Source organism: Lissotriton vulgaris, chromosome 10 (assembly GCF_964263255.1).
Source record: "Lissotriton vulgaris chromosome 10, aLisVul1.2, whole genome shotgun sequence".
Taxonomy (NCBI): Eukaryota; Metazoa; Chordata; class Amphibia; order Caudata; family Salamandridae; genus Lissotriton; species Lissotriton vulgaris.
This window is the reverse complement of record NC_141698.1, coordinates 414,862,381-414,886,957: the sequence shown is the minus strand read 5'-3', so window position 1 is coordinate 414,886,957 and position 24,577 is coordinate 414,862,381. Positions and strand designations below refer to the sequence as shown.

Sequence of the window (24,577 nt, the reverse complement as noted above, 5' to 3'; positions counted from 1 at the left end):
CGTGGTGTGTGGGGGTATTAACAAGTTGTTTGAGTCCGAGGTTGGCGAGATTGTCCAGAAGGGTGGTGGTGTTGTTGTCGTTGCTTTTTTCCAGGTGAAAATTGAGGTCTCCCAAGAGGATGTAGTCCTTGGAGGAGAGGGCATGTTGGGTGATAAAATCAGTGATGTCTTCAGTGAATTGTGCACGGGGTCCCGGTGGTCTGTAGAGGAGGGTGCCTCTGAGTGTGGTCTTGGGGTCGGTGTGGATCTGGAAGTGAAGGTGTTCGGCGCTAGAGAGGTTGACGTCCGAGCTGGTTGAGATGCGGATGGAGTTCTTATGGACGATGGCGATGCCTCCTCCTGTTTGGTTGGTGCGGTCTTTTCGGATGATCTTGTAGCCTTCCGGGATGGCTATGGTGATGTCTGGGGCTGAAGAGGTGTTCATCCAAGTTTCTGTTAGGAAGGCGACGTCTGGAGAGATGGTGTCTAGTAGATTCCAAAGGTTGATGGCGTGGCTGTGGACCGATCGGGTGTTGAGTAGGATGCATTTAAGGTGGTAGGCGTCAGATCTATGTTTGGTGTTAGTGGATGTGGAATTGATATTTGTGCCGTCAAACTTGCAGGAGTTGCATGTGAAGGGTCCATGGGTGTGTCCTGGTGCGGCTTGGGTGCAGTTGGGGAGTCGGCCGGGGTTTAGAGCAAGGAGGGAGGAGGAATCGTATGTAATGCGGGTGGGCTGGGGCTTAAGGGAACCAGGGGGTCTGGCGCTGGGCGCGGTCCAGGCGCGGACGGGCGTAGACGGGCTTACCTTTGGCGCGGCCGTAGCGCGTGGACGCTGCGCGTTGAGGCATCAGTCTTAAATGAGTGGTGGGGGGGGCGGGGCGTGGGAGGGGCAGCTGGGAGGCGGGATCTGGGAGGAGCCACGGGCTGCCGAGGGTAAACAGAGAGCTACAATGGAGCCCGGACCCTGAACTGAAACTGGGTCACAGCCGGAGAGGGCAACACGTTTCAAAACACAGTGAAATGCACTCCACACAATCGTCTCTTCCCCTGATTAACTAGCAGTAGTGCGCAGCAGGAAATCAATACAGTGCAAGCAGGCAGATACCACCAAGCGCCGAGTGCACTATTGTGATAAATAAGTAAATATACTGAAAAACGATACAAGGCGCTGAGTGCGCTTCAACAGCAGGCAGGCAGGCAGGCAGGCGCGAATACAGCCAGCAGTGAGTGCAGCGTCTGGGGGAGGCAGAGGGCGAGGGGAGCGACCGCACAGGAGAGTGTCCACTCGGTCACAAATGGTGGGAGGCCGTGACGCGTTAACTGTGCTTGTGGGTGGGAGGGGCAGCTGGGAGGCGGGATCTGGGAGGAGCCACGGGCTGCCGAGGGTAAACAGAGAGCTACAATGGAGCCCGGACCCTGAACCGAAACTGGGTCACAGCCGGAGAGGGCAACACGTTTCAAAACACAGTGAAATGCACTCCACACAATCGTCTCTTCCCCTGATTAACTAGCAGTAGTGCGCAGCAGGAAATCAATACAGTGCAAGCAGGCAGATACCACCAAGCGCCGAGTGCACTATTGTGATAAATAAGTAAATATACTGAAAAACGATACCAAGCGCTGAGTGCGCTTCAACAGCAGGCAGGCAGGCAGGCGCGAATACAGCCAGCAGTGAGTGCAGCGTCTGGGGGAGGCAGAGGGCGAGGGGAGCGACTGCACAGGAGAGTGTCCACTCGGTCACAAATGGTGGGAGGCCGTGACGCGTTAGCTGTGCTTGTGGGTGGGAGGGGCAGCTGGGAGGCGGGATCTGGGAGGAGCCACGGGCTGCCGAGGGTAAACAGAGAGCTACAATGGAGCCCGGACCTTGAACCGTAACTGGGTCACAGCCGGAGAGGGCAACACGTTTCAAAACACAGTGGAATGCACTCCACACAATCGTCTCTTCCCCTGATTAACTAGCAGTAGTGCGCAGCAGGAAATCAATACAGTGCAAGCACGCAGATACCACCAAGCGCCGAGTGCACTATTGTGATAAATAAGTAAATATACTGAAAAACGATACCAAGCGCTGAGTGCGCTTCAACAGCAGGCAGGCGCGAATACAGCCAGCAGTGAGTGCAGCGTCTGGGGGAGGCAGAGGGCGAGGGGAGCGACCGCACAGGAGAGTGTACACTCTAACACTTGCCTGGGGTGCACAACTAGGGAGTTAGAACTCATTCCAGCCAAAAGGCCAGCAGTAGGATTCAGGGTAGGCCCAGTTGGAACTGGTCAGCTGGGAAGATGAAGGGAGAGAGGCCTCTGCAAGCTTGTTGTGTCCCTGTAGCTTAAACAACAGGTCAGCAAACTGACCCTTGGAGGCACTTTTAGGGTCTTGGGTTCAAGGCATGCAGGTCCAGTCATTCTTCGGAGAGAAGGGCAGTCCTTATTTTGATTCCTTATAGGTAATGGAGTGTTTGGAGGCGTTTCCCTGCCAGGATATGAAACACATTAAATGCCCATGTCCTACCTTTGAAATGCCATGTTCCCTACCCTATGGGCATTTAAGTCCTACCTTAGAGGTGATTTATAAGTATACAAACGAAAAACTTGGGCTTTGGAAAAGGTTTGTTTACTAGGTCGAAATGGCAGTATAAAAAAGTGACAATCCTGGAGACATGTTTAACAGTGATACTTTAGTGGGTGGATCACTTAGCGACACAGCTCAGCAGTACCATTTAATTTGCAGGACCTGGGTACAAGTGGTACCAAATACTAGGGACTTGAAAGTGAATTAATGTCCCAATTGGGGGTATGCTGCCACTAACGTTGTTAAAGAGGAGAGTACAAGCACTATACCACTGTTTAGCAAGAGTAAAGTTTACAGAGTCTTACTGCCAGCAAAATGGCTTATGAAAATGACAGCAAAAATCTGGGGGAATACCACGCTAAAGATGGTAACTTCAAAAAGGGATCTCTTTTCACCGTATACAGTAACCAGTATGATCTTCATTAAGAGATTTCATGCTACTACTCCGATATTGCCAGGTCAGCAGAGTCTACTGAAGCACTAATACTCTGAGAAGGCCTTCTAGTACCACCTCAGGGACTACTTGACACCTTTTTCTAAATCTTCTGCACAGTCTTTCAGAGTGTCCCAAACTGCTTGGTCATACCTCCCTAAATGTGCTGCAACACTAGCAGCATTAAGCGATGTAGCTGCTGCCACAATTGTTCTTCCTTGCAGCGAGCTTCCTTCTGCTTTCCCTAGCAGGTGGATCACGTGTTTCTGGAGAGGAGTATGGAAAGGAAAAGGAAGATCGCTGCAGGGGAGAGTGCCACGTGGAGACAGGGCAACTGATATTGTGAAAGAGAATCACAAGACTACAAAGTATCAGTAGAAGAAAATGATACCGGGAGAAAGGGGTCACAGGCACAGTCTTTATTCTAGAGTACCTGAAATAACAAAATCAGCTAAATATTCTGTATGATTGGTAGAACCGTTTTGAGGAGGTTAAAGACTAGCTTTAGCATAAGATGGAAAAGGCACAAGTAAGTTACAAAGAGCTGGAGCAAATCATCATCAGCACAAGATATGGCACAGCCCTGTCCTAATTACAATGGGCACATACCTGTGGGGTGGTGACTAGGATGGCTCCAAGGGGCTGGAAAGGTCGCAGAGAGTCCACAGTGGATATGTGCTCATCAGAAGTGCCCGGAGGAGTGTCCACAATTAGGAAATCCAGGTCGCCCCAGGCCACGTCATTGACAAACTGCTTTATTAAAGCTAGGGATAAAACAAAAAACACAGATGTTCCCATTCAAGAACATGAGAATTGCACAATAATAAAAAAAGAAAGTAAGGAAAAGAAACATTGCATGCCTGTTATTAACTGAGATCCCAGTGCAGAATCAGAAACAGAAGTGAAGCACCTCCGAGGTTTTCAAAGAGCATTGCTATCACACAACACTTCCTCCATGCTTAGATCATTTGTGTAAGTGTAAAAAGAAACAAGAGACACGCAGTTACCTTTCTGCTACAAATGGGCCACATGGATGTCAGCATAGGAGAAGAGGTCGACTGCACACAAAAGGAGTGCAGGCACACAGGGTTTTACACTGAAGATCAATTCTGCAGGTGCAGTGATAAGACCGAGGTCTCTCGTAATGAGGAATCTGGTGTACTCATGGCAATGTTGACAGAGTTTTGATCCCAAAAGGCTCAGTCCTCCTCAAGGCTGGAATTCAGCACCGTCTGAGTAAAGCTGGCCCTCTACATGCAGGGCAGTCTATTTCCTTTTTAGGTCTCGCCTGAACCCAGCGCATGCGCTAGGTGGAGACATTTAGTTAGGGCTCAAAAATGCTACCATGGCCAGCCTGGCCAGCTTAGAGTTACAGTGCATGTGCACAGGCACGCGCTTAGGAGCTGAGGCACCAAATGGCAAACCTAGTCATACTCATTAAGCGCCCGCGATCACATTAGCAGCGCCCCTTTGATGTTCTCGTTCAAAGAACATCAAACATCAAAGAACATGTTGTTGTGTTAGTGCTTTGCTGCGCCCGATTGACTTACAATGTGCTTTCTCTTTCCACAAACTCGATGTTTGTGTTACTTTATTTTGAGATGCTTTTAGTATTACTGCCACACACACAACTACACACACACAACCACACACACACACCCACACACACACACACACACACACACCCACACAGGCACACAAATACAACCACACACACACAACCACACACACAACCACACACGCACATACAACCACACACACAACCACACACACAACCACACCGGTAGAGCACACTTTCACCAGGCACAGACACCATCAGTCATCAGTGCACGCTTTCACCGGGCACAAACACCACTAGCCGTCAGTGCACGCTTTCACCGGGCACAAACACCACCAGCCATCAGTTCATGCTTTCACCAGGCACACACACACCACCAGCCGTCAGTGCACGCTTTCACCAGGCAGACACACCATCAGCCGTCAGTGCACGCTTCCACCAGGCACATACACCACCAGCCGGCAGTGCACACTTCCACCAGGCACAGACACCACCAGCCATCAGTGCACAATTTCTACAGTCACACACACCACCAGCCACCAGTGCACACATCAGTTGTTAACGCATCCACAATTAACTATTGTAGCAATCGCAGTATGGCACACTTTACTTTTAAACATATTCATCTAAAGCGCACCAGTGCCACCATTGCTACAAAATAAATACACATTTTTTGGGTCTACAATTTATAGACTTTTGTTGCAATTGGTGTTGCAATATTTAGCAATGCCAATAGCTCAAACTTAATTAATTCGAGACCTATTGCATTGCAAATGCTTGTTCTTCTTCAGATGCAGAAGCGTCTAAGTCTTTTCCTCAGTCCTAGAAGCAAGCTTCTTATCCTTTAAGGGGCTTCATTACGTCCTAGACAGAGCGGAATCACCTAGAATTCCGCTCCAACCGATTCCAAATATGTCCGTTTTTCCACATCCGTTTTTTTGGGGTGTGGAAGAACGAGACCCGATTTTACATATAGTAATTCCACACAGTAAAACAGCACAAGGCAGAGGCTTTAGCAGGTGCTGCGATGTCTCATTCACTGTTTGTTTTTTCTGACAAGGGTGAGCATACAGTATGATTAAAAAAAACATCTCCATCTCTCCCCCAACTCCGTTCACCTCCCTCTCTCACCCTTCCACCCAACTACTGACCCACATATATATTACCAACTCAAATGCATGAAACCCCACAGAATGAAGTTTAATGCATGCAGGACTACCAACCAAAATCTGTTTCAAACAGTAATTTTCCATTCCATGGCGTTTAACATATAATTGCAAGATATACCACACTGTAATGTGGTAAATACACCCCAGTACCGTACATATCGTAATGAAGGCCTGGTTTTGATAGACCAAGATTCTGCATCTAGTCCCAGACTCTTTCTACACAGGTGTACAGAGAACCTTGAAGTCAATGTGGTCAGCATATTTCCTGTACAGTAGCAGTTGGTCGGCAAATAAATGTCCACTCAGATCCAAAGTTAGCTCCAAACGTACGTGGGAACTCATCATATCTAAATTGCTAACTTTATTTTATAACTTTTCCTCCCAGGTGTGTATTGGTTTAATGGCAACCTTCTGGCCAGTCAAATGTTGGTGCCGGCAACTTCCTCTCTCCAGTACAACAGGACAGTGGATGAGGGAAAAGGCAGTTTATCTCTTTGCATTACAGTCCTTGTCCTTTATTTGCATGCCTGCATTATTTGTTCAAGGTGATACTTTTGTTAGGCAACCGGCTGATCTGCATGATGTGGTTTGATCCAAGACCATTGTACACAATGGTCTTTTCTGCTTCTCTGACCAGTTTGTGTATTCAAAGCCAGACAGATGCACTTAGTTTTACCAGGTTTCTAAATGTAGGTAAAAATCTCGAGAGAAGTGAGTGGGCGGGAAAATGCAGGGTGTAGGGGAGCCAGCAGTATTGACTACAACTAACTCATATGAACCTCTCCTTTCATGAACCCAAACATTCTCATGACCACTCATAAAATCTTAGTGGGGAGAACAAAAGTTACATCCACATATACAGGCTGGCTCCATAAAATGTGGTATACCCTAGGGATGGAAAATATACATGCCTCAATGACAAACTCTGAAAAGGCATTTAAAGAGATCTGGAAACCACTTCTTGCCCAATTGTCTGCGGAATTTAACGAAACAACATGTCCAAAATACTCCCGGCTTCTCCAGATAACAAACATAGGAGAGACTCAAGATACACGCTGAATCCTAAAGCTAGGAAGACAGGGATACCATAGACCCAGAATGGTCAGAGACCAAGCTATTGCTAGTAGGGGAGGTGGAGGTGAGGGGAGGGAGGGGAATTGGTAGATGTTGATTTTGCTTTGTTTTCCTTATGTTGTTAACTATGTCCTTAATATAATATCTATCCCACGTACTTTATGTGCACGAAGACAGACGAGATGTGTACTAGTTAAATAGAAAATGCACTAAATGCCTGAATGTAAGAAAGGGAGTAAGCAGTGGTGATATTGTAACAAGCTGATGTATTGTTGATGACATTACTCAAAAACAGAGTTAACCATAAAATCTTAGGGAACCTTTCATGACATACTACATATAGTTACCAAGATAGGCCAGCAGGCAGTTACCCCATTAGGAGGAAGGTAAAAAAAAAGATGTAGACCCCGCTATTACAATCAGCTGCCACCACCTGTTAGTACAGTCATGGCCTGGTCATGGGAGTGGTAGCCACCCTAGTTAAAATCTGTATAATTTTTTCTTCAACCCTACTTTGGGCACACGCCTATCACCAAAAGAAGTCTAGTAAGCTGTTAGTGAGCAAGATACTGAAATCACTAAGAGAGAAGGGATCACACAGCCAGCAAGGCTACAGCGGTTCTCTTCCAGTATTGTGCTAGGTACCGTTCATGGGTGTTTTTGAATATCTCACAAGTAGAAAAGTGTTTGCCACCAGTGCATGCATTCCTGGACATGTAAAGACGTGTGACCTGGATCTCACGCATCCTAAACATTCCTGTTATGTCAGAAAACGGTATGAAAAGCAGGTTATCATGTTAGCAGAGCGTAAAGGATTTTCTACCCCTACAGATACAGAAATGTTATTAGGTGCTCCATTTTATAATGGATTTCTCTCATTCGCTCCATGAAGTGAGATTTTCCAATGCCCAAAAAGCTGAATTTACTTTATATCTCTAGGTTACAGACATTTGTCTCATTGTATAGTTAAAATACAGATCCTTGGTTGCTGCAATCAGTACAATCGTGCTCAAAAAGGCTGCTCCAGTGGAATATTGATATTCTTTACCAGAGATCCTCTCATTCCCAGCAGTGCAAGTGCTGTACCTAGAGCAAGATAATCGGCATAAGCAGGCAGAAGACAGTGCCCATTTGGTGAGCGCAATGGAGCAGCTGGCTATGATCAAGCTCAGAACAAGAATACTAAGCACAGTACTGCATACAGTGTGTGTTAAAAGAAACGAGCGAAGCATCACTTTTGGCACTTAGCGACTACACATTTCCACTTACTTTCATAGTTTGGCTGTGTTCCAGTGACACTGCAGACAGTAAAAGCCATTGAGGTAAAGGGCACTAATACTCAACTGTATTGAGTCGATGATTCATCATCCGTTTATTGCAGGAGAGCCTTCATTTTCTTTCCCATAGGAGGGATATGCAATTGAATATAAGAAATGTGTGCTAAGAATCTAGCAGTTACTTTCTGCCAAGAAGTTCGCGTTTTGAAAGTATACACTCCAATAGTTTCCACACTGTGGCATTTTCCACAACTAAGCTAAAACACAAAGAAGCATTGAGATAGGCAATTGTTCTCACTTACCTTTATATACAAGCGAAACTAGTTGGCATTATCACTGCTGGTTTACAGTAGTCTGATAGGACCAACGTTGTATCTTCCAGATTTCTGCTGCAGTTTTTTTAGTGCCCACTAAGTGGCAATCAAATGCAGTAAATGGGTTGTTTAAATGTGGCTTTGCTTCGAATGCTGCATTCGCAGCAGGACAAATGACGAATATACCAATAGTGAAACCAAAGAATTACTATGGGCGGGTCAAATACAAACAAGCATTGGCATAGCCAATTGGTCTCGCCTTTGGGACCTTATAAGTATTTAGTTATGCAGTACAATATGCTTACTCATAGCTGCCGAGGTTTCAGATTGCTATGGGTGACATTTTCATAATTTCAGTGTAATTATGAGTGACATTTCAACAACTATGAGTGACACTTTCTCGCTAGCAAAATCAAGCAGTAAAGGACGAGGGAATCATATAAATGTCAGAAATTACATTTGTTTGAGCATAGCTGCTAATGTCTCAGATTGCTTATGTAGAACATTTTCATAGATTCAGTGGATTTACAAAAGACATGTAACAACTAAATGCATGACAGAGCTACACTTCTTGTGGCCAAATAATGCAATGAAGTCCATACAAACAGACACATTTCAGAAATCACACACATTTCACCAATAAGAAAGTCGAAATCAGTAGCAGGTGCTTTTAAAGCAATTTTTAAAAAAATAATCAGCACCCTCCAGACCAACCTCAGCTTCAGGTGTGGCTGTACCACAAAAATCAAAGGGTTCTCTGTGACAAAAGCAGCAACCTACCGAGCTATCTACACATAATACAGTTCATTACAATATAATATGCTGTTAGACTTTCTTTGCAGTATGCATATAAACTCTCTGCTCTACATAACAGTGAGTGAAAACAGCCATGAGACAAAACTCTGACAGCTCTCTAGCGGGGATATTAATCATCTGCCTTAACTGTGACTAAGCAAGTCTCACAGTGCTGCGAAAATAAAGGCTGCTGCTTGTAGTACCACTATCAAGTAAGGTTATTAAACCCTTTAACTAAACAAGCAGTTTTGGTGATTTATTAGTGCAGACAAAACTCTGAGATGGCCTGCATTTACAGCACAAACAGACAACTTCAGTGTACCCATTTACAATGCGATATGCTGTGCTGGAAGCCCACTCGCCATTCTCTTAATAAACATTTTGAATTTCATCAGTGAATTATTAAATTAGTATCTAACTTACCTTGTGTGGTCTCTTGATAGTGAGAATGAGCCGCTGAGAGGAGTTGCCTGCGTGTCACAGCGGAGATCGTTAGCCTGTCTCTTCTTAACCTCTTCAATGCTAATGACAAGGGTAACTCGTCATGCACTGCCCATTCATTTCAATGGAAATCTCATTATAAGGGGCCTAACTCCAATAGCGTCCAAGTGGTTAAGAGAGTCAGACAGCCAGCCGTGCTGCAGTCTCAATCTGTGCCACCTGCTCTCAGTATGAGTTGGGCTCTGACTGGCTGGGCATGGCACAGCAACAGTATGTGCCCAGGTCATGAGGAGGTCAGCAGGTAATCGATTGTCGAACACCGGCTTCCTCCTTTAACTCTGTGCCATGCAGCAAAGCAGGCAGAGGAACAGCAATTAACTCTGTGCCTTGGGGCCCCATGGCAGGCAGGAAATGAAACATCCCGTCACACAGACTGGGACAACCGAAGAAGGACCTGACAAGGCCCGGGAACATCTACTAAAAGTAGTTGTGGCGCTAGTCTCTTTGGCATAAGAAAGCCTTCGATTCCATGATGAGCAATTTTTGCATTTGGTAAGTATGTGCCTCTGCAGAGTTAGAGACGAGCAACACTAAGCTGCGTCTCTCCTGGATCCTTTGTCCTTGCACGTAGAGAGAAGCTGTCACACCAACCTTCGGGAGGAAAACGGGCAATGAATCCTCTAGTCTTGGCTTGTTCTTCCTCTCTGCTCCATGCTTACTGAGCCGGCCCGGAGTGACTCTATACTGGTGAGGACCGGCCCGTCACCGGACCACGCTCTCCTGACTGCATGATGCTGCAGCAGGGCTTCTCCCTCTCACCCAGTGCCCTTGAGTTGTCCAGCCCCAGCTGCTCTGAAATAAAATGCCGGCGGGCCGCGGCATTGCATTTCTTTATTAATTTAGTTCCTGGGCCTGTCCTGTCCTAGCGTGGGGACCTGACTGCAGGGCAGGACAGGTCTGAGGTGCGAATATCAGTGTGGTGTGAGCAAGCGTGGCCAGGCCCGCAAATCAGTCACACTGAGCAAGGTGACGACGAGCCAGTTAGCAGCTCATCAAAACTTCGCGCGATATTAGTAGGACGTGTGACGTCACATCCTCGCGGCGCTACGGCCAGTCTCAGACTGTCACTCAGCCCCGCGGCGCCATGGAAATCATATAAATACAATTGTAGCAGCACTGACTACCTGCTACTGTGAGTCTAAGAGAGCCTGCGCGGGAACTGCCCGAATCCTTTGAGAGCAGTCAGCCAGGCACTGGAGCTCGCAGTTACTACTGCTTGTGGTGTGCTTTGTGTGACAGCTGAAACTACGGCATTATGCGTGATAATGCATTTCAGTGCGGTGATGCGGAGCACCACACTGAAATGCGTTAGTGTCACACCTATTGCGTGATACTTGGCAGGACTGCTTACTGCAACAACATTAACTGTTGCATGGCTAAACACTTATTAGGTCCCAAAGGCGAAACCTATTGGCTATGCCAATGCTTGTTATAACAATCCTAGGGGGGGAGAGGGTGTGGGTCTTGTTGGACTGCTGTTTGGGATTTGGAAAATGTCTGTTGTGGCACGTAGGATCTCAGCCTTTTCATGCGGCAATGTTTATTGTGCTGCATAATTTGTTTTAAATAAAGGAGTGACTGTGCAGTGTTTCAGTAAATTAAATGTTCATGTTATTTTTACTTAGCTTCCTTTCAAGGGTAAGTCGCCTCTCCTGCCCTGCCAGCCAACCTTTTCCCAGGTGTTTAGTCTCTTCTATGGCCTCTGCTACCGCCAGCAGAGGTCATCGCATAACACAGAGATGTAAAGTGGGCTAATTAAAATAAATGAATCGGCCTGGTCAGCGCGAAAAAGAGATGCATTATACTTTTAAAACCAAAGGAAACAGGAATCCCATATTTAAATAAACATAAGTAAGCACTTGGCATGTGTATTGTGTAATGAGAAGCGTAAGTAAGTGGCTGAGATTTTTAACTCATCGTGTTTATGGTCATTGAACTGGAGCCCATCTACTACTATGAGTCTGTGAGGTAGTGTCATGATTTAGGTGAGCACGACCTGTTCAGTATAAATTTGTGGCTGTCGCAGTATTTTGAGCTTGGTATGAGAGTATGCAACAAGTTTGAAATACGTGCAAAGAAAGCTTTATGTATATGTACATGAGGTGGGATATGCTATGAGGTTAAGTGTGTCTTTGTGTGAGTTTCGGGTTGGTACGGTGCATATACATTTGAATTTATTCGATGTGTAGGTTTCTGTGGGTCGTGGGTGCAGGGTTTCAGCAGCTCCACCTTTGAACACATCACTGTGCACAGACAGTTGAGTAGCAAAAAGAATACTACAAGGTAAAAGTAACATCTTATGGTTGTCTTGCTCGCACAATGAAAATATGAACAATCCGATAATTTTCAAAACTGTATTAATACTGCGTTGCGATTCTCTTGTTAATCAGAAAATAGTATACTTTAACATTTGATTTCGCCATCTCTGTAATGTAAATTAATATTGGCGTCATGGCTATTGGTTGGTATGCACTGTTGAAAGCATGCTTAAAATTATGTTAATGAGAGAGGTGAAAAATCAGCTGCAATTCCAAACTACTTCTTTATTGGTACAAAGGCTTCAGAAACCTATTGTTTCTAGGAATGCAGCATGTGGGTCAGAACCTTTTGATACAAGTCTTGTCATGTGTGCATTTGATTTCTCTGTCTACACACCGCTGCATGCCTGTGTGCTTCGACTTCAGTGTGCGTGCATCATAACTTGCACACTGGTATCCGCATTCAGAATTTTGCTTCATATTATCATTTTTTGCACAGGCCGCGTGAGGACACTGCGAGCAATATATCACAGCAGTCTCGTCTTCCCACTCCCCTCTTAGTGTGCATAATGACCGCCAAACATTGTTTGCACAACGGTGCAAACTCCGAAAGGCAAGGTGAATCTGAAGGGCTCAACCATCCCATTTGAATTTCTTCAGCTGCAGTTTAAGGCAGGGAGTCTCCCTCTGCCTTGAAACCGAGGGAAGGCAGACAACTAAAAAAAAGCCTTCTTGACAGTTTGCCTGCTTCCCAGAAAGAAATGTAAATTTGCGCAACTGGTCAATATGCAAATGTAAAGGGTGCCCTGGAAGGTATTGACTTTAATTAATGGAATAAATTGAAGCTTCCTAATACACCTTCATTCTTTTTGAGGGGTATTGTAAGGCGCTACCAGCAAAAGGTAAACTGTGAAGTGTGTGCTTTTTAAAGACCGTTATAAAAAAAACTGCACTACGTACTCTCTGAAAAAAAACATCCATATTTTGGTAACACTTTTTATCTTAAACATTTTTTTTCCATTCTGTAGCAATCAATTTTATACTGAGGGTAATGCAAGTTTAAAATAATGACTTACATGATCACAGTGCTTACTGTCGCAGACTGGAACCTTGTACCACTAAACATTTACAAGTCACTATTCTCCACAGCACCAACCAGCACTCCTTTTATACCAATCGGGCTCACTCACTACGCTCGCTCGCCACTGTGCACTCATTGCAACTTTTGCTCGCCTGACCACTTTCAAATGTCACCAGCCGCCACTGGCATAGACACATCTACTACTTAGCTAAATGATTTGGAGAGAAACATTTATGAAGTTAAGTACTCTCTGCAGACATTTGTTTTGACCTGCAGTGACGTATCTGTGTCACACCAACACAGAGTTAGACCTTCATCCTTCCAAAGTCAATACACGGAGTACAATTAAACATGAGCCTTCCAACATCTGTTTGCAGTTCTAGAAAAAGCAAACCGTAATAACAAATAATATATATTTTAGTTATTGTAATAATTTTTACAATTGCGTTCAGATTCCCACCATGCTTCAGCAAGGAGGCTGGTTCACTCTGGCTTAAGTTAAGAGGCCTGTTTACATTATTGAGCTGGCCGGAGGTCTGAATGCCGGGTGACGCTAAGGACACGTTCCCATTCTGATAAAAAAGAGAACCAACACTCCGACTCCCATCTATTTCACCGCCACACCACCCAACCCAGTCTCTCTGATTCAGAATCTATTTTGCTAGAGCTTTGTTGTCTACAAAAGCATTTTAAAGATGCAGAGAATTTACCTCAAGTTTTCACTGCAGCATAACAGGCAGGGTGAATGACTGTGTTCTTGGAGCACCCAAGCAAAGCTTACTGGTCACCGCGACAGGGTTAGACTACTTAAGAATGTGTAACTCCATTATCCTAAAGCAGGGTCTTAACCTTTTCACTTTTTTGGACTCCTATTAAATCACTGTTGGACACCGAGGACCACTATACAAGCAATTGTTATTACCTAAACCTCAAAACAATACACCAAAATACAAAAACAAGTATACATCAAACAAAACAGGTGATGGACCGAATGTGGATCAATAACCCAGGGTGGTGTGGAGTGCAAAAAAACGATGGATTTGGGCCCAGATCTTTTGACTGGGGGAGTGTGTGACATTGATCCACATTCAGTCCATCACTTGTTGTTTTTACATCAAACAAATACACAGATTCTGAAACATTGTATTTAATTCACAATTTTTATTTTACTGTGGAGGATGGTGCTTTTCAATAATTCGTTTTATATCTAAAATATGAAGCAACATGCTAGGCTTTAGCATAGTTTCTCTTTTTTGCTTCTGTTCTTAGAAAACCAACGCATTAATCGAGGCCACTCATCATCCATACCAGCTTCTATTTGCTGTACTTTTCCTGCTCCCACAAATCAAGCTATGGATAACAACTTAATTTTTAGTTTCCAGTTTCACATTACTTCACATTTAGAGTGTTTTCAAAATTTGCTTTGTTATGTATACAGACTTTATTAATTTTATTTAGCTTTCTAAACAAAGGAAGACCCCCAGAGTAGAAATCATGGACGATGCGAGAGTGATGGACCCCAGGTTAAGAATCACTTTCCAAAAGTAATTCTACATAAGTTTATATGGGCGACTATTAATAACGGGAGTGTTTTCCATTGAGGGGTTCAAATGGAAAGAAAATAGATGAGAGCGGAGCTCAGGCTGCCTATGTCACTTGGAACACCAAAGTGATAGCTGCTTGTAATACACCATCTACCTACCATATTATGTAACTTATGCCTCCGAATGAGCACCAACCTACAGCAGAGCAAACAGGAGCTATGGTGTTGCCAAATACAAATTACATTTACTTCCATGCGCTCTCAGGTTCTCTTCCGCATATTCGCTGCCTCCCACATTAAGCACCCAGCCAAAAAGCAGGTTAAAAGGAATTTACCTGGAATTCTCCCGCCCTGCACTTCCCCTCTCAAAAGGCTTTCCCTGTACCACTTGCTCTGTTCTCTGCACTTGCTGAGAGAGCAGAGAACCAACATCACGCTAACATTGCTCTGCATTTGTTGCTGCACATGGAGAGCAATTCTATGCCATTCGCAGGACTGTTCACATACACAGATAAAAAGGAAAATGGTGTTTGGGACCACCAGAGAGCTAAATGCAATATTCAGCCACCATCAGGGGTGTGGAAACATACACGAGAAAGCAAATGAGACAGCAGATCCTCATCGGTCATCTAGCCCTTGTTCAGGTCACTGTAAATCGAGGCAAGGGAAAGCAAGGAAAGGAAATATTACTCATTATCCTAGTTCTGCATCATAAGGATATTAACTGAAGTTCTGAAGGCAGAATATTCCCATCCACCTTGTTTGATGAAGTAATGCATTGTGATTATATTGTCTGTCTGCATAATGGATTGTTAGTTGTCGAGACGACAAGAACACCATAATGACCAGAGGGCTTGCTTTCGGCTCTTGAACACTGATGTTTTAATCATCACCCACTTTCCAACCACAACTCTGTACAGTTAAATTCTGTTGATGGGCTCCCCACCCCTTTACAGAAGCCTCTGTTACAACGGTCTGAAATGAAAGGTGTCATTGAAGGGAACGCCTTTCAGAAGTCTTTATCGCCTGCACCGCCATAGTAGCAAATAGCTTGTGGTAGAGAGAGAGTCAAGTCAAGTCAAGTCATAACATTTATATAGCGCACTACATACCCAGAGGGTTTCAAGGCGCTTAGGAAGGGGAGAAGTATTATTTGTCAAATATCCACGTTTTAAGCTGCTTTCTGAACGCTAGGTGATTTTGGGTGAGGCGAAGGTAAGCGGGGAGTGAGTTCCATGTCTTGGCAGCCAGGTAAGAGAAGGATCTGCCTCCCATGGTGGTCTTGTTGATGCGAGGTACAGTGGCGAAGGCTTGGCTGGAAGAGCGAAGTTGGCGATAGGGGGTGTAAAAGGACAGTCGAGAGTTGAGGCACTCTGGTCCGATGTCGTAGAGTGATTTGTGTGCGTGGGTAAGCAGTCGGAAAGTAATCCTCTTATTGACGGGTAGCCAGTGGAGGTCTTTAAGGTGACCAGAGATGTGTTCGTTGCGTGGGATGTCTAATATGAGCCTGGCTGAGGCGTTTTGGATTCGTTGTAGTTTCTTCTGGAGTTTTGCGGTAGTACCTGCGTAGAGGGTGTTTCCATAGTCCAGTCGGCTCGTGACCAGAGCGTGGGTGACTGTTTTCCTTGTTTCGGAGGGGATCCAGTGAAATGTTTTTCTGAGCATGCGAAGAATGTTAAAGCATGAAGAGGATACGGCGCTGACTTGTCTGTTCATTGAGAGTGAAGAGTCCAGGATGACGCCTAGGTTCCGTGCGTGGTCTGTCGGGGTGGGTGCTTTTCCGAGGGCTTCCGGCCACCAAGAGTCGTCCCATGCAGAGGGGGATTTACCTAGGATGAGGACTTCTGTTTTGTCTGAGTTCAGTTTCAGACGGCTTTGTTTCATCCATTCGGCGACTTCTTTCATTCCCTCGTGTAGGTTCGTTTTGGCGGTGCTGGGGTCCTTGGTGAGAGATAGGATCAGTTGAGTGTCATCCGCGTAAGAGATGATGTTGAGGTTGTGTTGGCGGGCGATGGCCGCAAGGGGGCTCATGTATACGTTGAAGAGGGTGGGACTGAGTGAGGATCCTTGTGGTACGCCGCAGATGATTTCTGAGGCCTCGGACTTGAATGGTGGGAGGCGGACTCTCTGCGTTCTTCCGGTGAGGAACGAGGTGATCCATTCCAGTGCCTTTCCTTGGATTCCGATGTTTCTGAGGCGTTGTAAAAGGGTGCTGTGGCAGACTGTGTCGAAGGCTGCAGAGAGGTCGAGGAGGATGAGGGCGACTGTGTCTCCATTGTCCAGTAGAGTTCGAATGTCGTCTGTTGCTGCGATGAGGGCGGTCTCAGTGCTGTGTTTGGCTCGGAAGCCGGACTGTGAGGAGTCGAGTGATTTGTTGGCTTCGAGGAAGGCGGCGAGCTGGTTGTTGACAGCTTTCTCGATGACTTTGGCCGGGAATTTGTCTTCCCAACTACCTTTCTACTGAGATTATTGCTCTTCTAATAGAGTTATCATTCAAAACTTGCATCTGGGACAATGAAGATCCAAGAGGCCAATAAATCAACAAAGGAGCACACCTATTGGACAAGCAGAGTTGTTTGAATTCCACAGCATGAAAAACTGACAATCCGATATTGTCTACAAGTCGGACCCTTGATAGACTTGTGTTTGTACTGGTTGGGTTGTTGTCTATTGTAAGTTGAGGTGCCGGCCCAGATGATGGAGAAGAGACGTCGAATTCCTGATGCACATTTTCTGCTCAATTTGCTTTTATTTATTAACCAGTCAACAAGATCTGGTGGCAGAAATACATTTTTGTCTGCAAAGGAAGGCTGCAACCACTGCCATACACATGGAGAAAAATTGAGGAGCCGACTTCAGACCGACAGAGCAAACCTTGCATTAAAAGTTTGGGTTCCCACTGTGAAATGCAGAAGCTTTCTTGTTTTATAGCCACTAGGAGCCCCACAGCACAATTCTATCTCCCCTTCTAGGCTGGGGAAAGCTCTAATGAAGAGCCAGCCCTTGAAAACTTTCATTCTTGATCTATTTATTAGCCAATTTAAGATAAAACAAAATTGGTATACATTCGTATTTGGAACCCTTTTTATGAACCATAATATACATCTGGAAGAGGAACCTTCTGCTTTTTTAGATGCTGGGACTGGTTCTATTTCTTTTTCGGTAACAATGTTTTAAAGTAAATTGCATAAATGTTTTGAATAATGTTTAGAACCCATTTATCGCTGATGATAGATTGCCACTCTTTGAAAGATTTTGAAACACTCCCTCCCACCGGAGCGGCACACATAGGAGAGGCGGTGAGGCAGTTATTCTCTGGAATGGGATTGCGCGTTCCCAGAGGAGGATGACTGCTGCTGTCTTCTTCTTCTGCTGCTGCTAACTTTGGAATTGCCACAGGCAACTCCATCTGTGGGGCTGAACCCTCTGCCTAGAGAACTAATGGCGACCTTGAGGTGAAATTGCAATGTGAAGACTTTTCTTTTCTTCGAAACCCATAGCATTTAAGGATTCTGCCTCATTATTGAACTGCTACATCTCTTTTTTTCATGTGCGAACCAAACAAGAACATATAAAGGGTAGGTTCAGGATTTTGAGCTGGGTATCAGTCTGAACAGATGTAAGTCGATGCCAAGAAGATCTTCTTGGTAACATTCCCATAAAAAAGTGTGAAAACTGCCAATTCTGCAGAGCCAACTAAGGTGCATACCCTTGTGAATTTTCTCTAAAAACTCTTGACACCGTTCTTTTAGGAGACTCTCAGAGAAACCTTGTAGCAGCTCACGGAGCACTCTATCATGCCTCCACAACACCACTGGTCTGCTAGCTGCTTTGAAGGGTGGTAGTAGTGGCATAAACGTTTCTGCCAGCAGCATCAATACGCTTGCTGTTTCTGTCTGAGGAAACGGTTGTATCACAGGTAGATAGATGCTTGCTTCCAGCTACTAAAACAATCAGAAACAATAACAGGCCCTTGGTGTATATATATATAGGGTCTTGTTTTGGTGGTATGTATTTCTTATGGAGCCTTGTAGTTGTGCCTCTACTGGCTGCAGGGACTGAAACCTTTCTTCTTCCATCTCAAAAAAGATCCGTACCAAAGGAAGCAGATGGCCTTGATGGTGAGCAAGTTGGAGATATTGATGTATATGACGATGAAGAATCATGGCCAGACCCCCCACGATATCAGCATGTACGCAATCATTCTCAGTGTGAGCCAAGGCAGAGAGCAAGTCGCTCCATGTAGAAGATACCTGGGGCCTCCGCAAAGTGCCTATTGCGATGCAATGGAAGATTATGGTACATGACTTATATGGTTCACTGGAGGACGGCAATGGGGATCCAATTCCCGCTTCACCTAAACTGTCACGTTAGATATGAATACACAACCACTCACTCCTACTGGTAGCGGATAGATTAGAAGAGCCTTCTTTCCCTTACACATCTGCAATTGCCCCTTAAAGCTCCTGCCCCTGCGGAATTGTCGGGCGGAGGCAAGTATGGAGTGGCCTGTGTCTCGACGATACGAACACACACACACGCATCCACCCCCTCACATCTCCACACAACACAGTGGCGATATGTGGGATCTCTATTGAGAAAGAAGAGACACCTGTGAATCCCCCATACTCTATACCAAGGGAAGCAAAGCCCGCCAGAAACACACTGAACAAGAAATGCCTTAAGTCACATCTGTAATACTTTGCAGCATTGTGTACATGTAATGGGACACATGAGTTATTGTATGAAAATAATAGAATGCTCAACAGTTTTTGTTACACGTGTTTGAATGTGTTGCACAATCTCAAACCATTAGCTCTAGCGAATGAGGTGGACAACATCCATTATTACCTACTGGCAAGCTCATTGTAGTAATGCACAATGTGTATAGCAGATAATCACGAATTGTAATGTAAAATTGTGAAAGCAATTGACTAGTAGAACTGTTTAAACCCCTGTATATGAATGAAAATGCTATAAATCAAATGTACAAGCTGATGTCTATTAACAAACTTCAATAAACAGCTGTTGTAAAAAAAATAAGATGAAGAATCAGAGTCTGAAAAATCCTCTGTGAATTTGAAATGGAGACATTTTCTTTTATAATGCAGAGGGCTTTGATCATCTGAATGCTCTACAGGTAGAGAAGCAGGTTTCTGAAAATCTACGGTAGGCACATATTGCAAAGTGGGATTAGACACCAACAACTTTCCAATAGGAGACAAAGAGGTAAGTCTTGAAACCATAAAAGGCTCTGGTGGACGTTTTAAAGGCTGAAGAGAATCCTCAACCAAGAATTTCATCTTTGGTGGCCTGTTGGCAATAATGTGCGTTAGGGTAGTTGGCAATGAAAGATGAGCATTTGGGGATGGAGAGGCCTCAGCCAACATTGAAAACCATAAAGTCAATCTTTTTTACAGCAAATAATACATAATTATTATCAGCAGTGAAAGGCATGTTGAATGCTTCAACATCAAAGAGGAGAAATATGCCATTCAAAGTCAGGCATGTTGAAGTCGAAGATACTTGAGTCTTTGGTGACCAGTGTACCTTTGGTTCGATGCCCCCTTCCCTCTGGTTCTCCTCGCTACACTCTAGCTGCGAAGCCAGGGGAGAGGGGCCTCCTATGGGCGCGCACTTGCAAGGTGGCACCTTTCATGCCCTGGTCTGACTGTCGCATTGGTGCGGGGCCCCAAGTTGGAGCGCTGACTACAGGGCCCTGGGCAGCGGCCAACACTGCCCATGCCTAGCACCTACCCTGCTTGCTGATCAAGTGTCATTGTGTTTTGCTGGGAGGGGGCTTGCAGGCTAGTTGCCCCCCACTCTACCGACTGTGGAGCTCCTGGACTCCAGTGTTCTGTTGCTGGCCCCCTCCTTCTTTGCCTCTGGTGGCGAGTCGGAATTGGGGCATCAGGGCCTTGGGGGACAGTGATTACTGCAGTGGTTCCTTTGGACCCAAGCCCTACCTTAGCGCTAAAATGGGGCACACTCAACTCTCCAAAAATGATGCGCCCACATGGCCCATCCCCTGCAGGAGATGAAGCAGGGCGCTGGTGGCAGAAACGTACATATATGGATGACAAGTTTAATAAGCTTCTGGCCACCATTGATGCTTCTGGGGAACAGTTGGACAGCAAAATTGAATCTCTTTCTGTTGAGCCTGGACTTACCGTTACAATTCCTGTCTGTTCTGGAAATGGTTGCCGCCCTGGAGACCACAGTGCAGAATCTGACACCAGCGGTTCAGAGAGCTGATCTTCGCATCTCTGCTCTCGATGCACAGACTCTGCGCTTCGCCGCCAGCTTGGATGAATAGGAGGGTAGTGCTAGGTGTAATAATGTCGGCTTTATGGGGCTTGCTGAGCATGCAGCAGGAGATTCCATGTTGACTTTCCTTGACACCTGGCACCTGGCACCAGGAAGCTGTGTACCCCTGAGGGTCTTTTCCATTTCTAAGCCTTGGAACGTGGACACAGGGGGACCGGTGTGGAAGCCTGCCCTGGGGCACCACTGCGACCTGTGGTGGCCCACCTGCTATACTTCATGGACAGGGATCCTCTCCTACAGCAGGCTTGTGTAGACAGCCTATTAGTGGTGGACAATGCCAAAGTGTATCTGAACCCTTGACTTTACTCTTTAGGTTCAAACGCAATCGGCTTCCTTTATGGAGGTGAAAAAGAAGCTATGCAACATGGGCCTGCTGTACTTTTGCTTGTCTGCGGATCCAGTCTGTGGATAAAGTTAATTTTTTCACGGATTCAGCTGTGGCCTGGTACTGGATTGAACTATATGACAAGGGCACAGTGTGTCCCGAGGCGTCTAGGCCTACTCAATCTTATCGCTCCAAGCGTCAATATTCACGGTGGCGAGGGGCGGCTCACTCTTCTAAGGCATAGGTGGCGCTGGAGCAGTGGAGGGTGGTTGAGATTGCTGGCACTTTGGGGCTGCTGAAGACACAATGCTCCCTGTGTCTCTTGTGTGCCGTTCCTGCACCTCGAACTATGAGTACTCGACTACTCTTGGCCTTGAGGACATTCTGCCTGGGGTCACTTCAAGGTCTATGGACGACTTTGTCTGAGGTGCTTCACTGGGCTTGTCCTGGGTGTTTTGCCTTATTTCGCTATGGCGGTAATGCGTTGGGTTGTTTTGCTTGCTGTTTATTAATGTTTCCTTTATTTGCTTCTATCTCAGGAGTCGGGGAGGGGGATCTTGCTACTTCTCATACTGCCTTCTCGAGGGGCCCTCTTATTTGGATTAAGCATGGCGTCCCTTTCTACTTGCATAGGGTGGTAACTGACCCGGAAGGCCAGTATTTACTAATACTGAGAAGTCTGGATTGCAGGGATGTTGCCCTCCTAAACGTTTAAGCACTGAACGTAGATCAAGCAACGTTTCTGGTCAGTATGGTGCCCCTGCTTTCCCTTATGGTTTCCTATTGGAGGGTAGCTAGGAGGAGATTTTTAACTGTGTCGAGGATTGTAGTCTGGATAGGTCCCATCCGCCCCTATATGGTGCACGAGCGGGCAGGCTGGCTGAGGTAGCCCATTTGTTGTCTGGACACTGAGAATAGATTGTAGGCTGGTTCGTCATCCAGAGGTTCATGTGTACTCCTATGGCTCTGGTCTCCATGATCTCGAGGTTCGACTTGACAGGCTTTATACATGTAGAGTGCTTTATGATCGAGTTGTTGGTCTGGAAAACTTGACAAGAACATATTCTGATTATGCTCCCATGCTGCGCACGGTTTGTTGGTCATCAGGTAGGCCTAGTTCGACTACCTGGCGTTTTTATCCAGCGCTTTTGGATGATCAGGCCCTCTGAGTTTTATTGGAGGAGAGCATCTCTCGGTGATAGACTAATAATACTGGTGCGGCCTCTATGATGGGGATGGAATTGGAGTCTATAAAGGATGGTGATTCTAGGTACTGTATTTCTAGCAGAATAGGGGTTCGCACTCTACTCCCTACGACATTCAACTGCAGGAGTCCGTGTTGGAGGATTTTCCAGGTGTGTTGGAATGGACCCCGGATGGTAGGGGACACCTGCTTTAGGAGTGGGATAGGCTGTTTGAGCTCATGGAGTGCCTTTGCTGGTTTGATTATAAGGTGTTGGGGACACACGCAGAACAGGATAAGCCAGACAGGATATTGGCATGGCTTTTGCGAGATGTCAAGTTGGCCACTATACTTAACTTACTAGGTACTTGGGCAAGATGTATTTACACAGGAAAAGATCCACACAGTTGTAGTGTAGTTCCTATATTCCCAATAGGCTCAGCGCATTGGAATAATATATCCTATAGATGTGACCTAGGACTTATGTCTACTAAGTCTCTATCGAATATATTAAACTTAATTGTGAGTGCCAGCTAGCTCAGAGGTTACTAGAAACTTTCTCGAATTCACAAGAAGGGATTCGTTTCTGACAACAGCATAAACATGACAACTTTGTTTCCCCAAGATAAAACGTATCTTCAGAGTCGTGAAAACAATAGATAGATATTTTACTAAGTCAATCGTGCAATGCTTCGTTTCATCAGAGGTGCAGAGAAATAGAGAGACGGGCTTTTCAATAAAAAGTATTTATTGAACAGTCTTCTTTCTCATGCAGAAGAAATGAACTGCTACAATCGTAATACTGGCTGTAATGTATAATGCATACAGCAAGAAGAGTATTATAAAATAATACTGTAAAAGCATGGTATGGTTTCTAAGCCATAAAATACATACATAAATAAATAAAGACTAAAAGTACTCAACTGGTGCTTTTAAAATACGCCTACCCCGATGTACCTAACCCAAGTCTAGTACGAGGGAAGTAGTAAGTGAGGTGTAGCATAAGTTTAGTATTCTTTTGCCAAGAATCTATCCAAGATTTCTCTTAGGGTCTAATCAGCTCCGTACCTTGGTTTAAAATGAAGGAGGTCTGGTATCTCTCGGTCTCAGGACTCGATTTCCCAACACCCCGCAAGGGGACCTTGGAAACACTGGAGCTGGATTTCTCGGCAAGAGAAAAGACAGCGTCTCTCTCAGTGCGTCTGCTGGAGGGTCGGCTTCCTTCGGCACTTGCTGTAGTGAGATGCGTCGGGCACGTAGATAGTCGAACTGCTCCAAATCACTGTGTGTTTGCTATGGCAAATGTGGGCATATTTATACCTTGAAGGCGCCGAGTTGGACGTAAGGGTGGACATAATAACGTCATCAAAGAGTCGTAGTTCTTTGAAAACTCCATGTGTTCTTGGACAAATCAGTATTCAAGCAAGGGGAAGTCCCTAACTGCTGAAACTGAGTTTTCCAAGAAATCGATGTGGCTTTTCGGAACTAGTGGAAGTAGCCATGTCGTATTTGGACTGGATCAGTTATGTTTGAATATGGTTGTGATTTCTATGCCTATATAAGGACAAGGTGATTTATACCTATATAAGGGCATGAATCAGGAAAATTACACTAGGGACCTAAAATGCTATACAACACAGTGTTGTTGCACCACTATCGTGGGTTGTGAGCGATGAGGAGGAATTACTAAATTATATTGCTGATGCTTCTCTGGTGTCCCTTGAATCGACAGTGGTGGAGCAAATGGGTGTGGATGCTACTGAGCAGGTGGTACTAGGTGCGATTAAGGAAATGGCAAGGGGTAAGGTGCCCGGTCTCGATGGGGAATTTTACGTGGCCTTCGTGTCGGACCTTGTTCCTAGACTACACTTTTCAATGATTCTCAGCTGTGTGGTCAGCTTCGGCACTCACTGTGGGAAGCGGCCACTGTGCACTCCCCAAGAAAGATCAAGATCTTCTTTTCTTCTTGATTCCTACCGCCCCCTATCTATTCCTAATGCCAACTACAAAATCCTAAGTAAAATCTTGGCACCTCAGTTACGTCCTCATATAGGCTCTTTGCTCCATATTTACCAAACAAGCTTAATTCCTACACCTAGCACTTGGCCCAATATCTGTCAATTGTTCCTGGCCTTAGACCGTCTGAACCACCTCTCACCAGAAGCCCTGGTTAACTCGGTTGACATTTGAA

The 24,577-nt window shown here is 45.4% G+C and overlaps 1 protein-coding gene across 2 annotated transcripts in view; it reads right to left on the bottom strand.

Annotated features, from left to right (window-relative positions):
* Positions 1-24,577, bottom strand: part of NUBP2 (NUBP iron-sulfur cluster assembly factor 2, cytosolic) — a 190,236-nt gene that overhangs the window by 24,516 nt on the left and 141,143 nt on the right. For both annotated transcript variants that reach the window (XM_086941247.1, XM_086941246.1), the window contains one exon: positions 3,591-3,745. In XM_086941247.1, the coding sequence (XP_086797373.1) occupies positions 3,591-3,745 (155 nt within the window). The remainder of the gene's footprint in view (positions 1-3,590; positions 3,746-24,577) is intronic.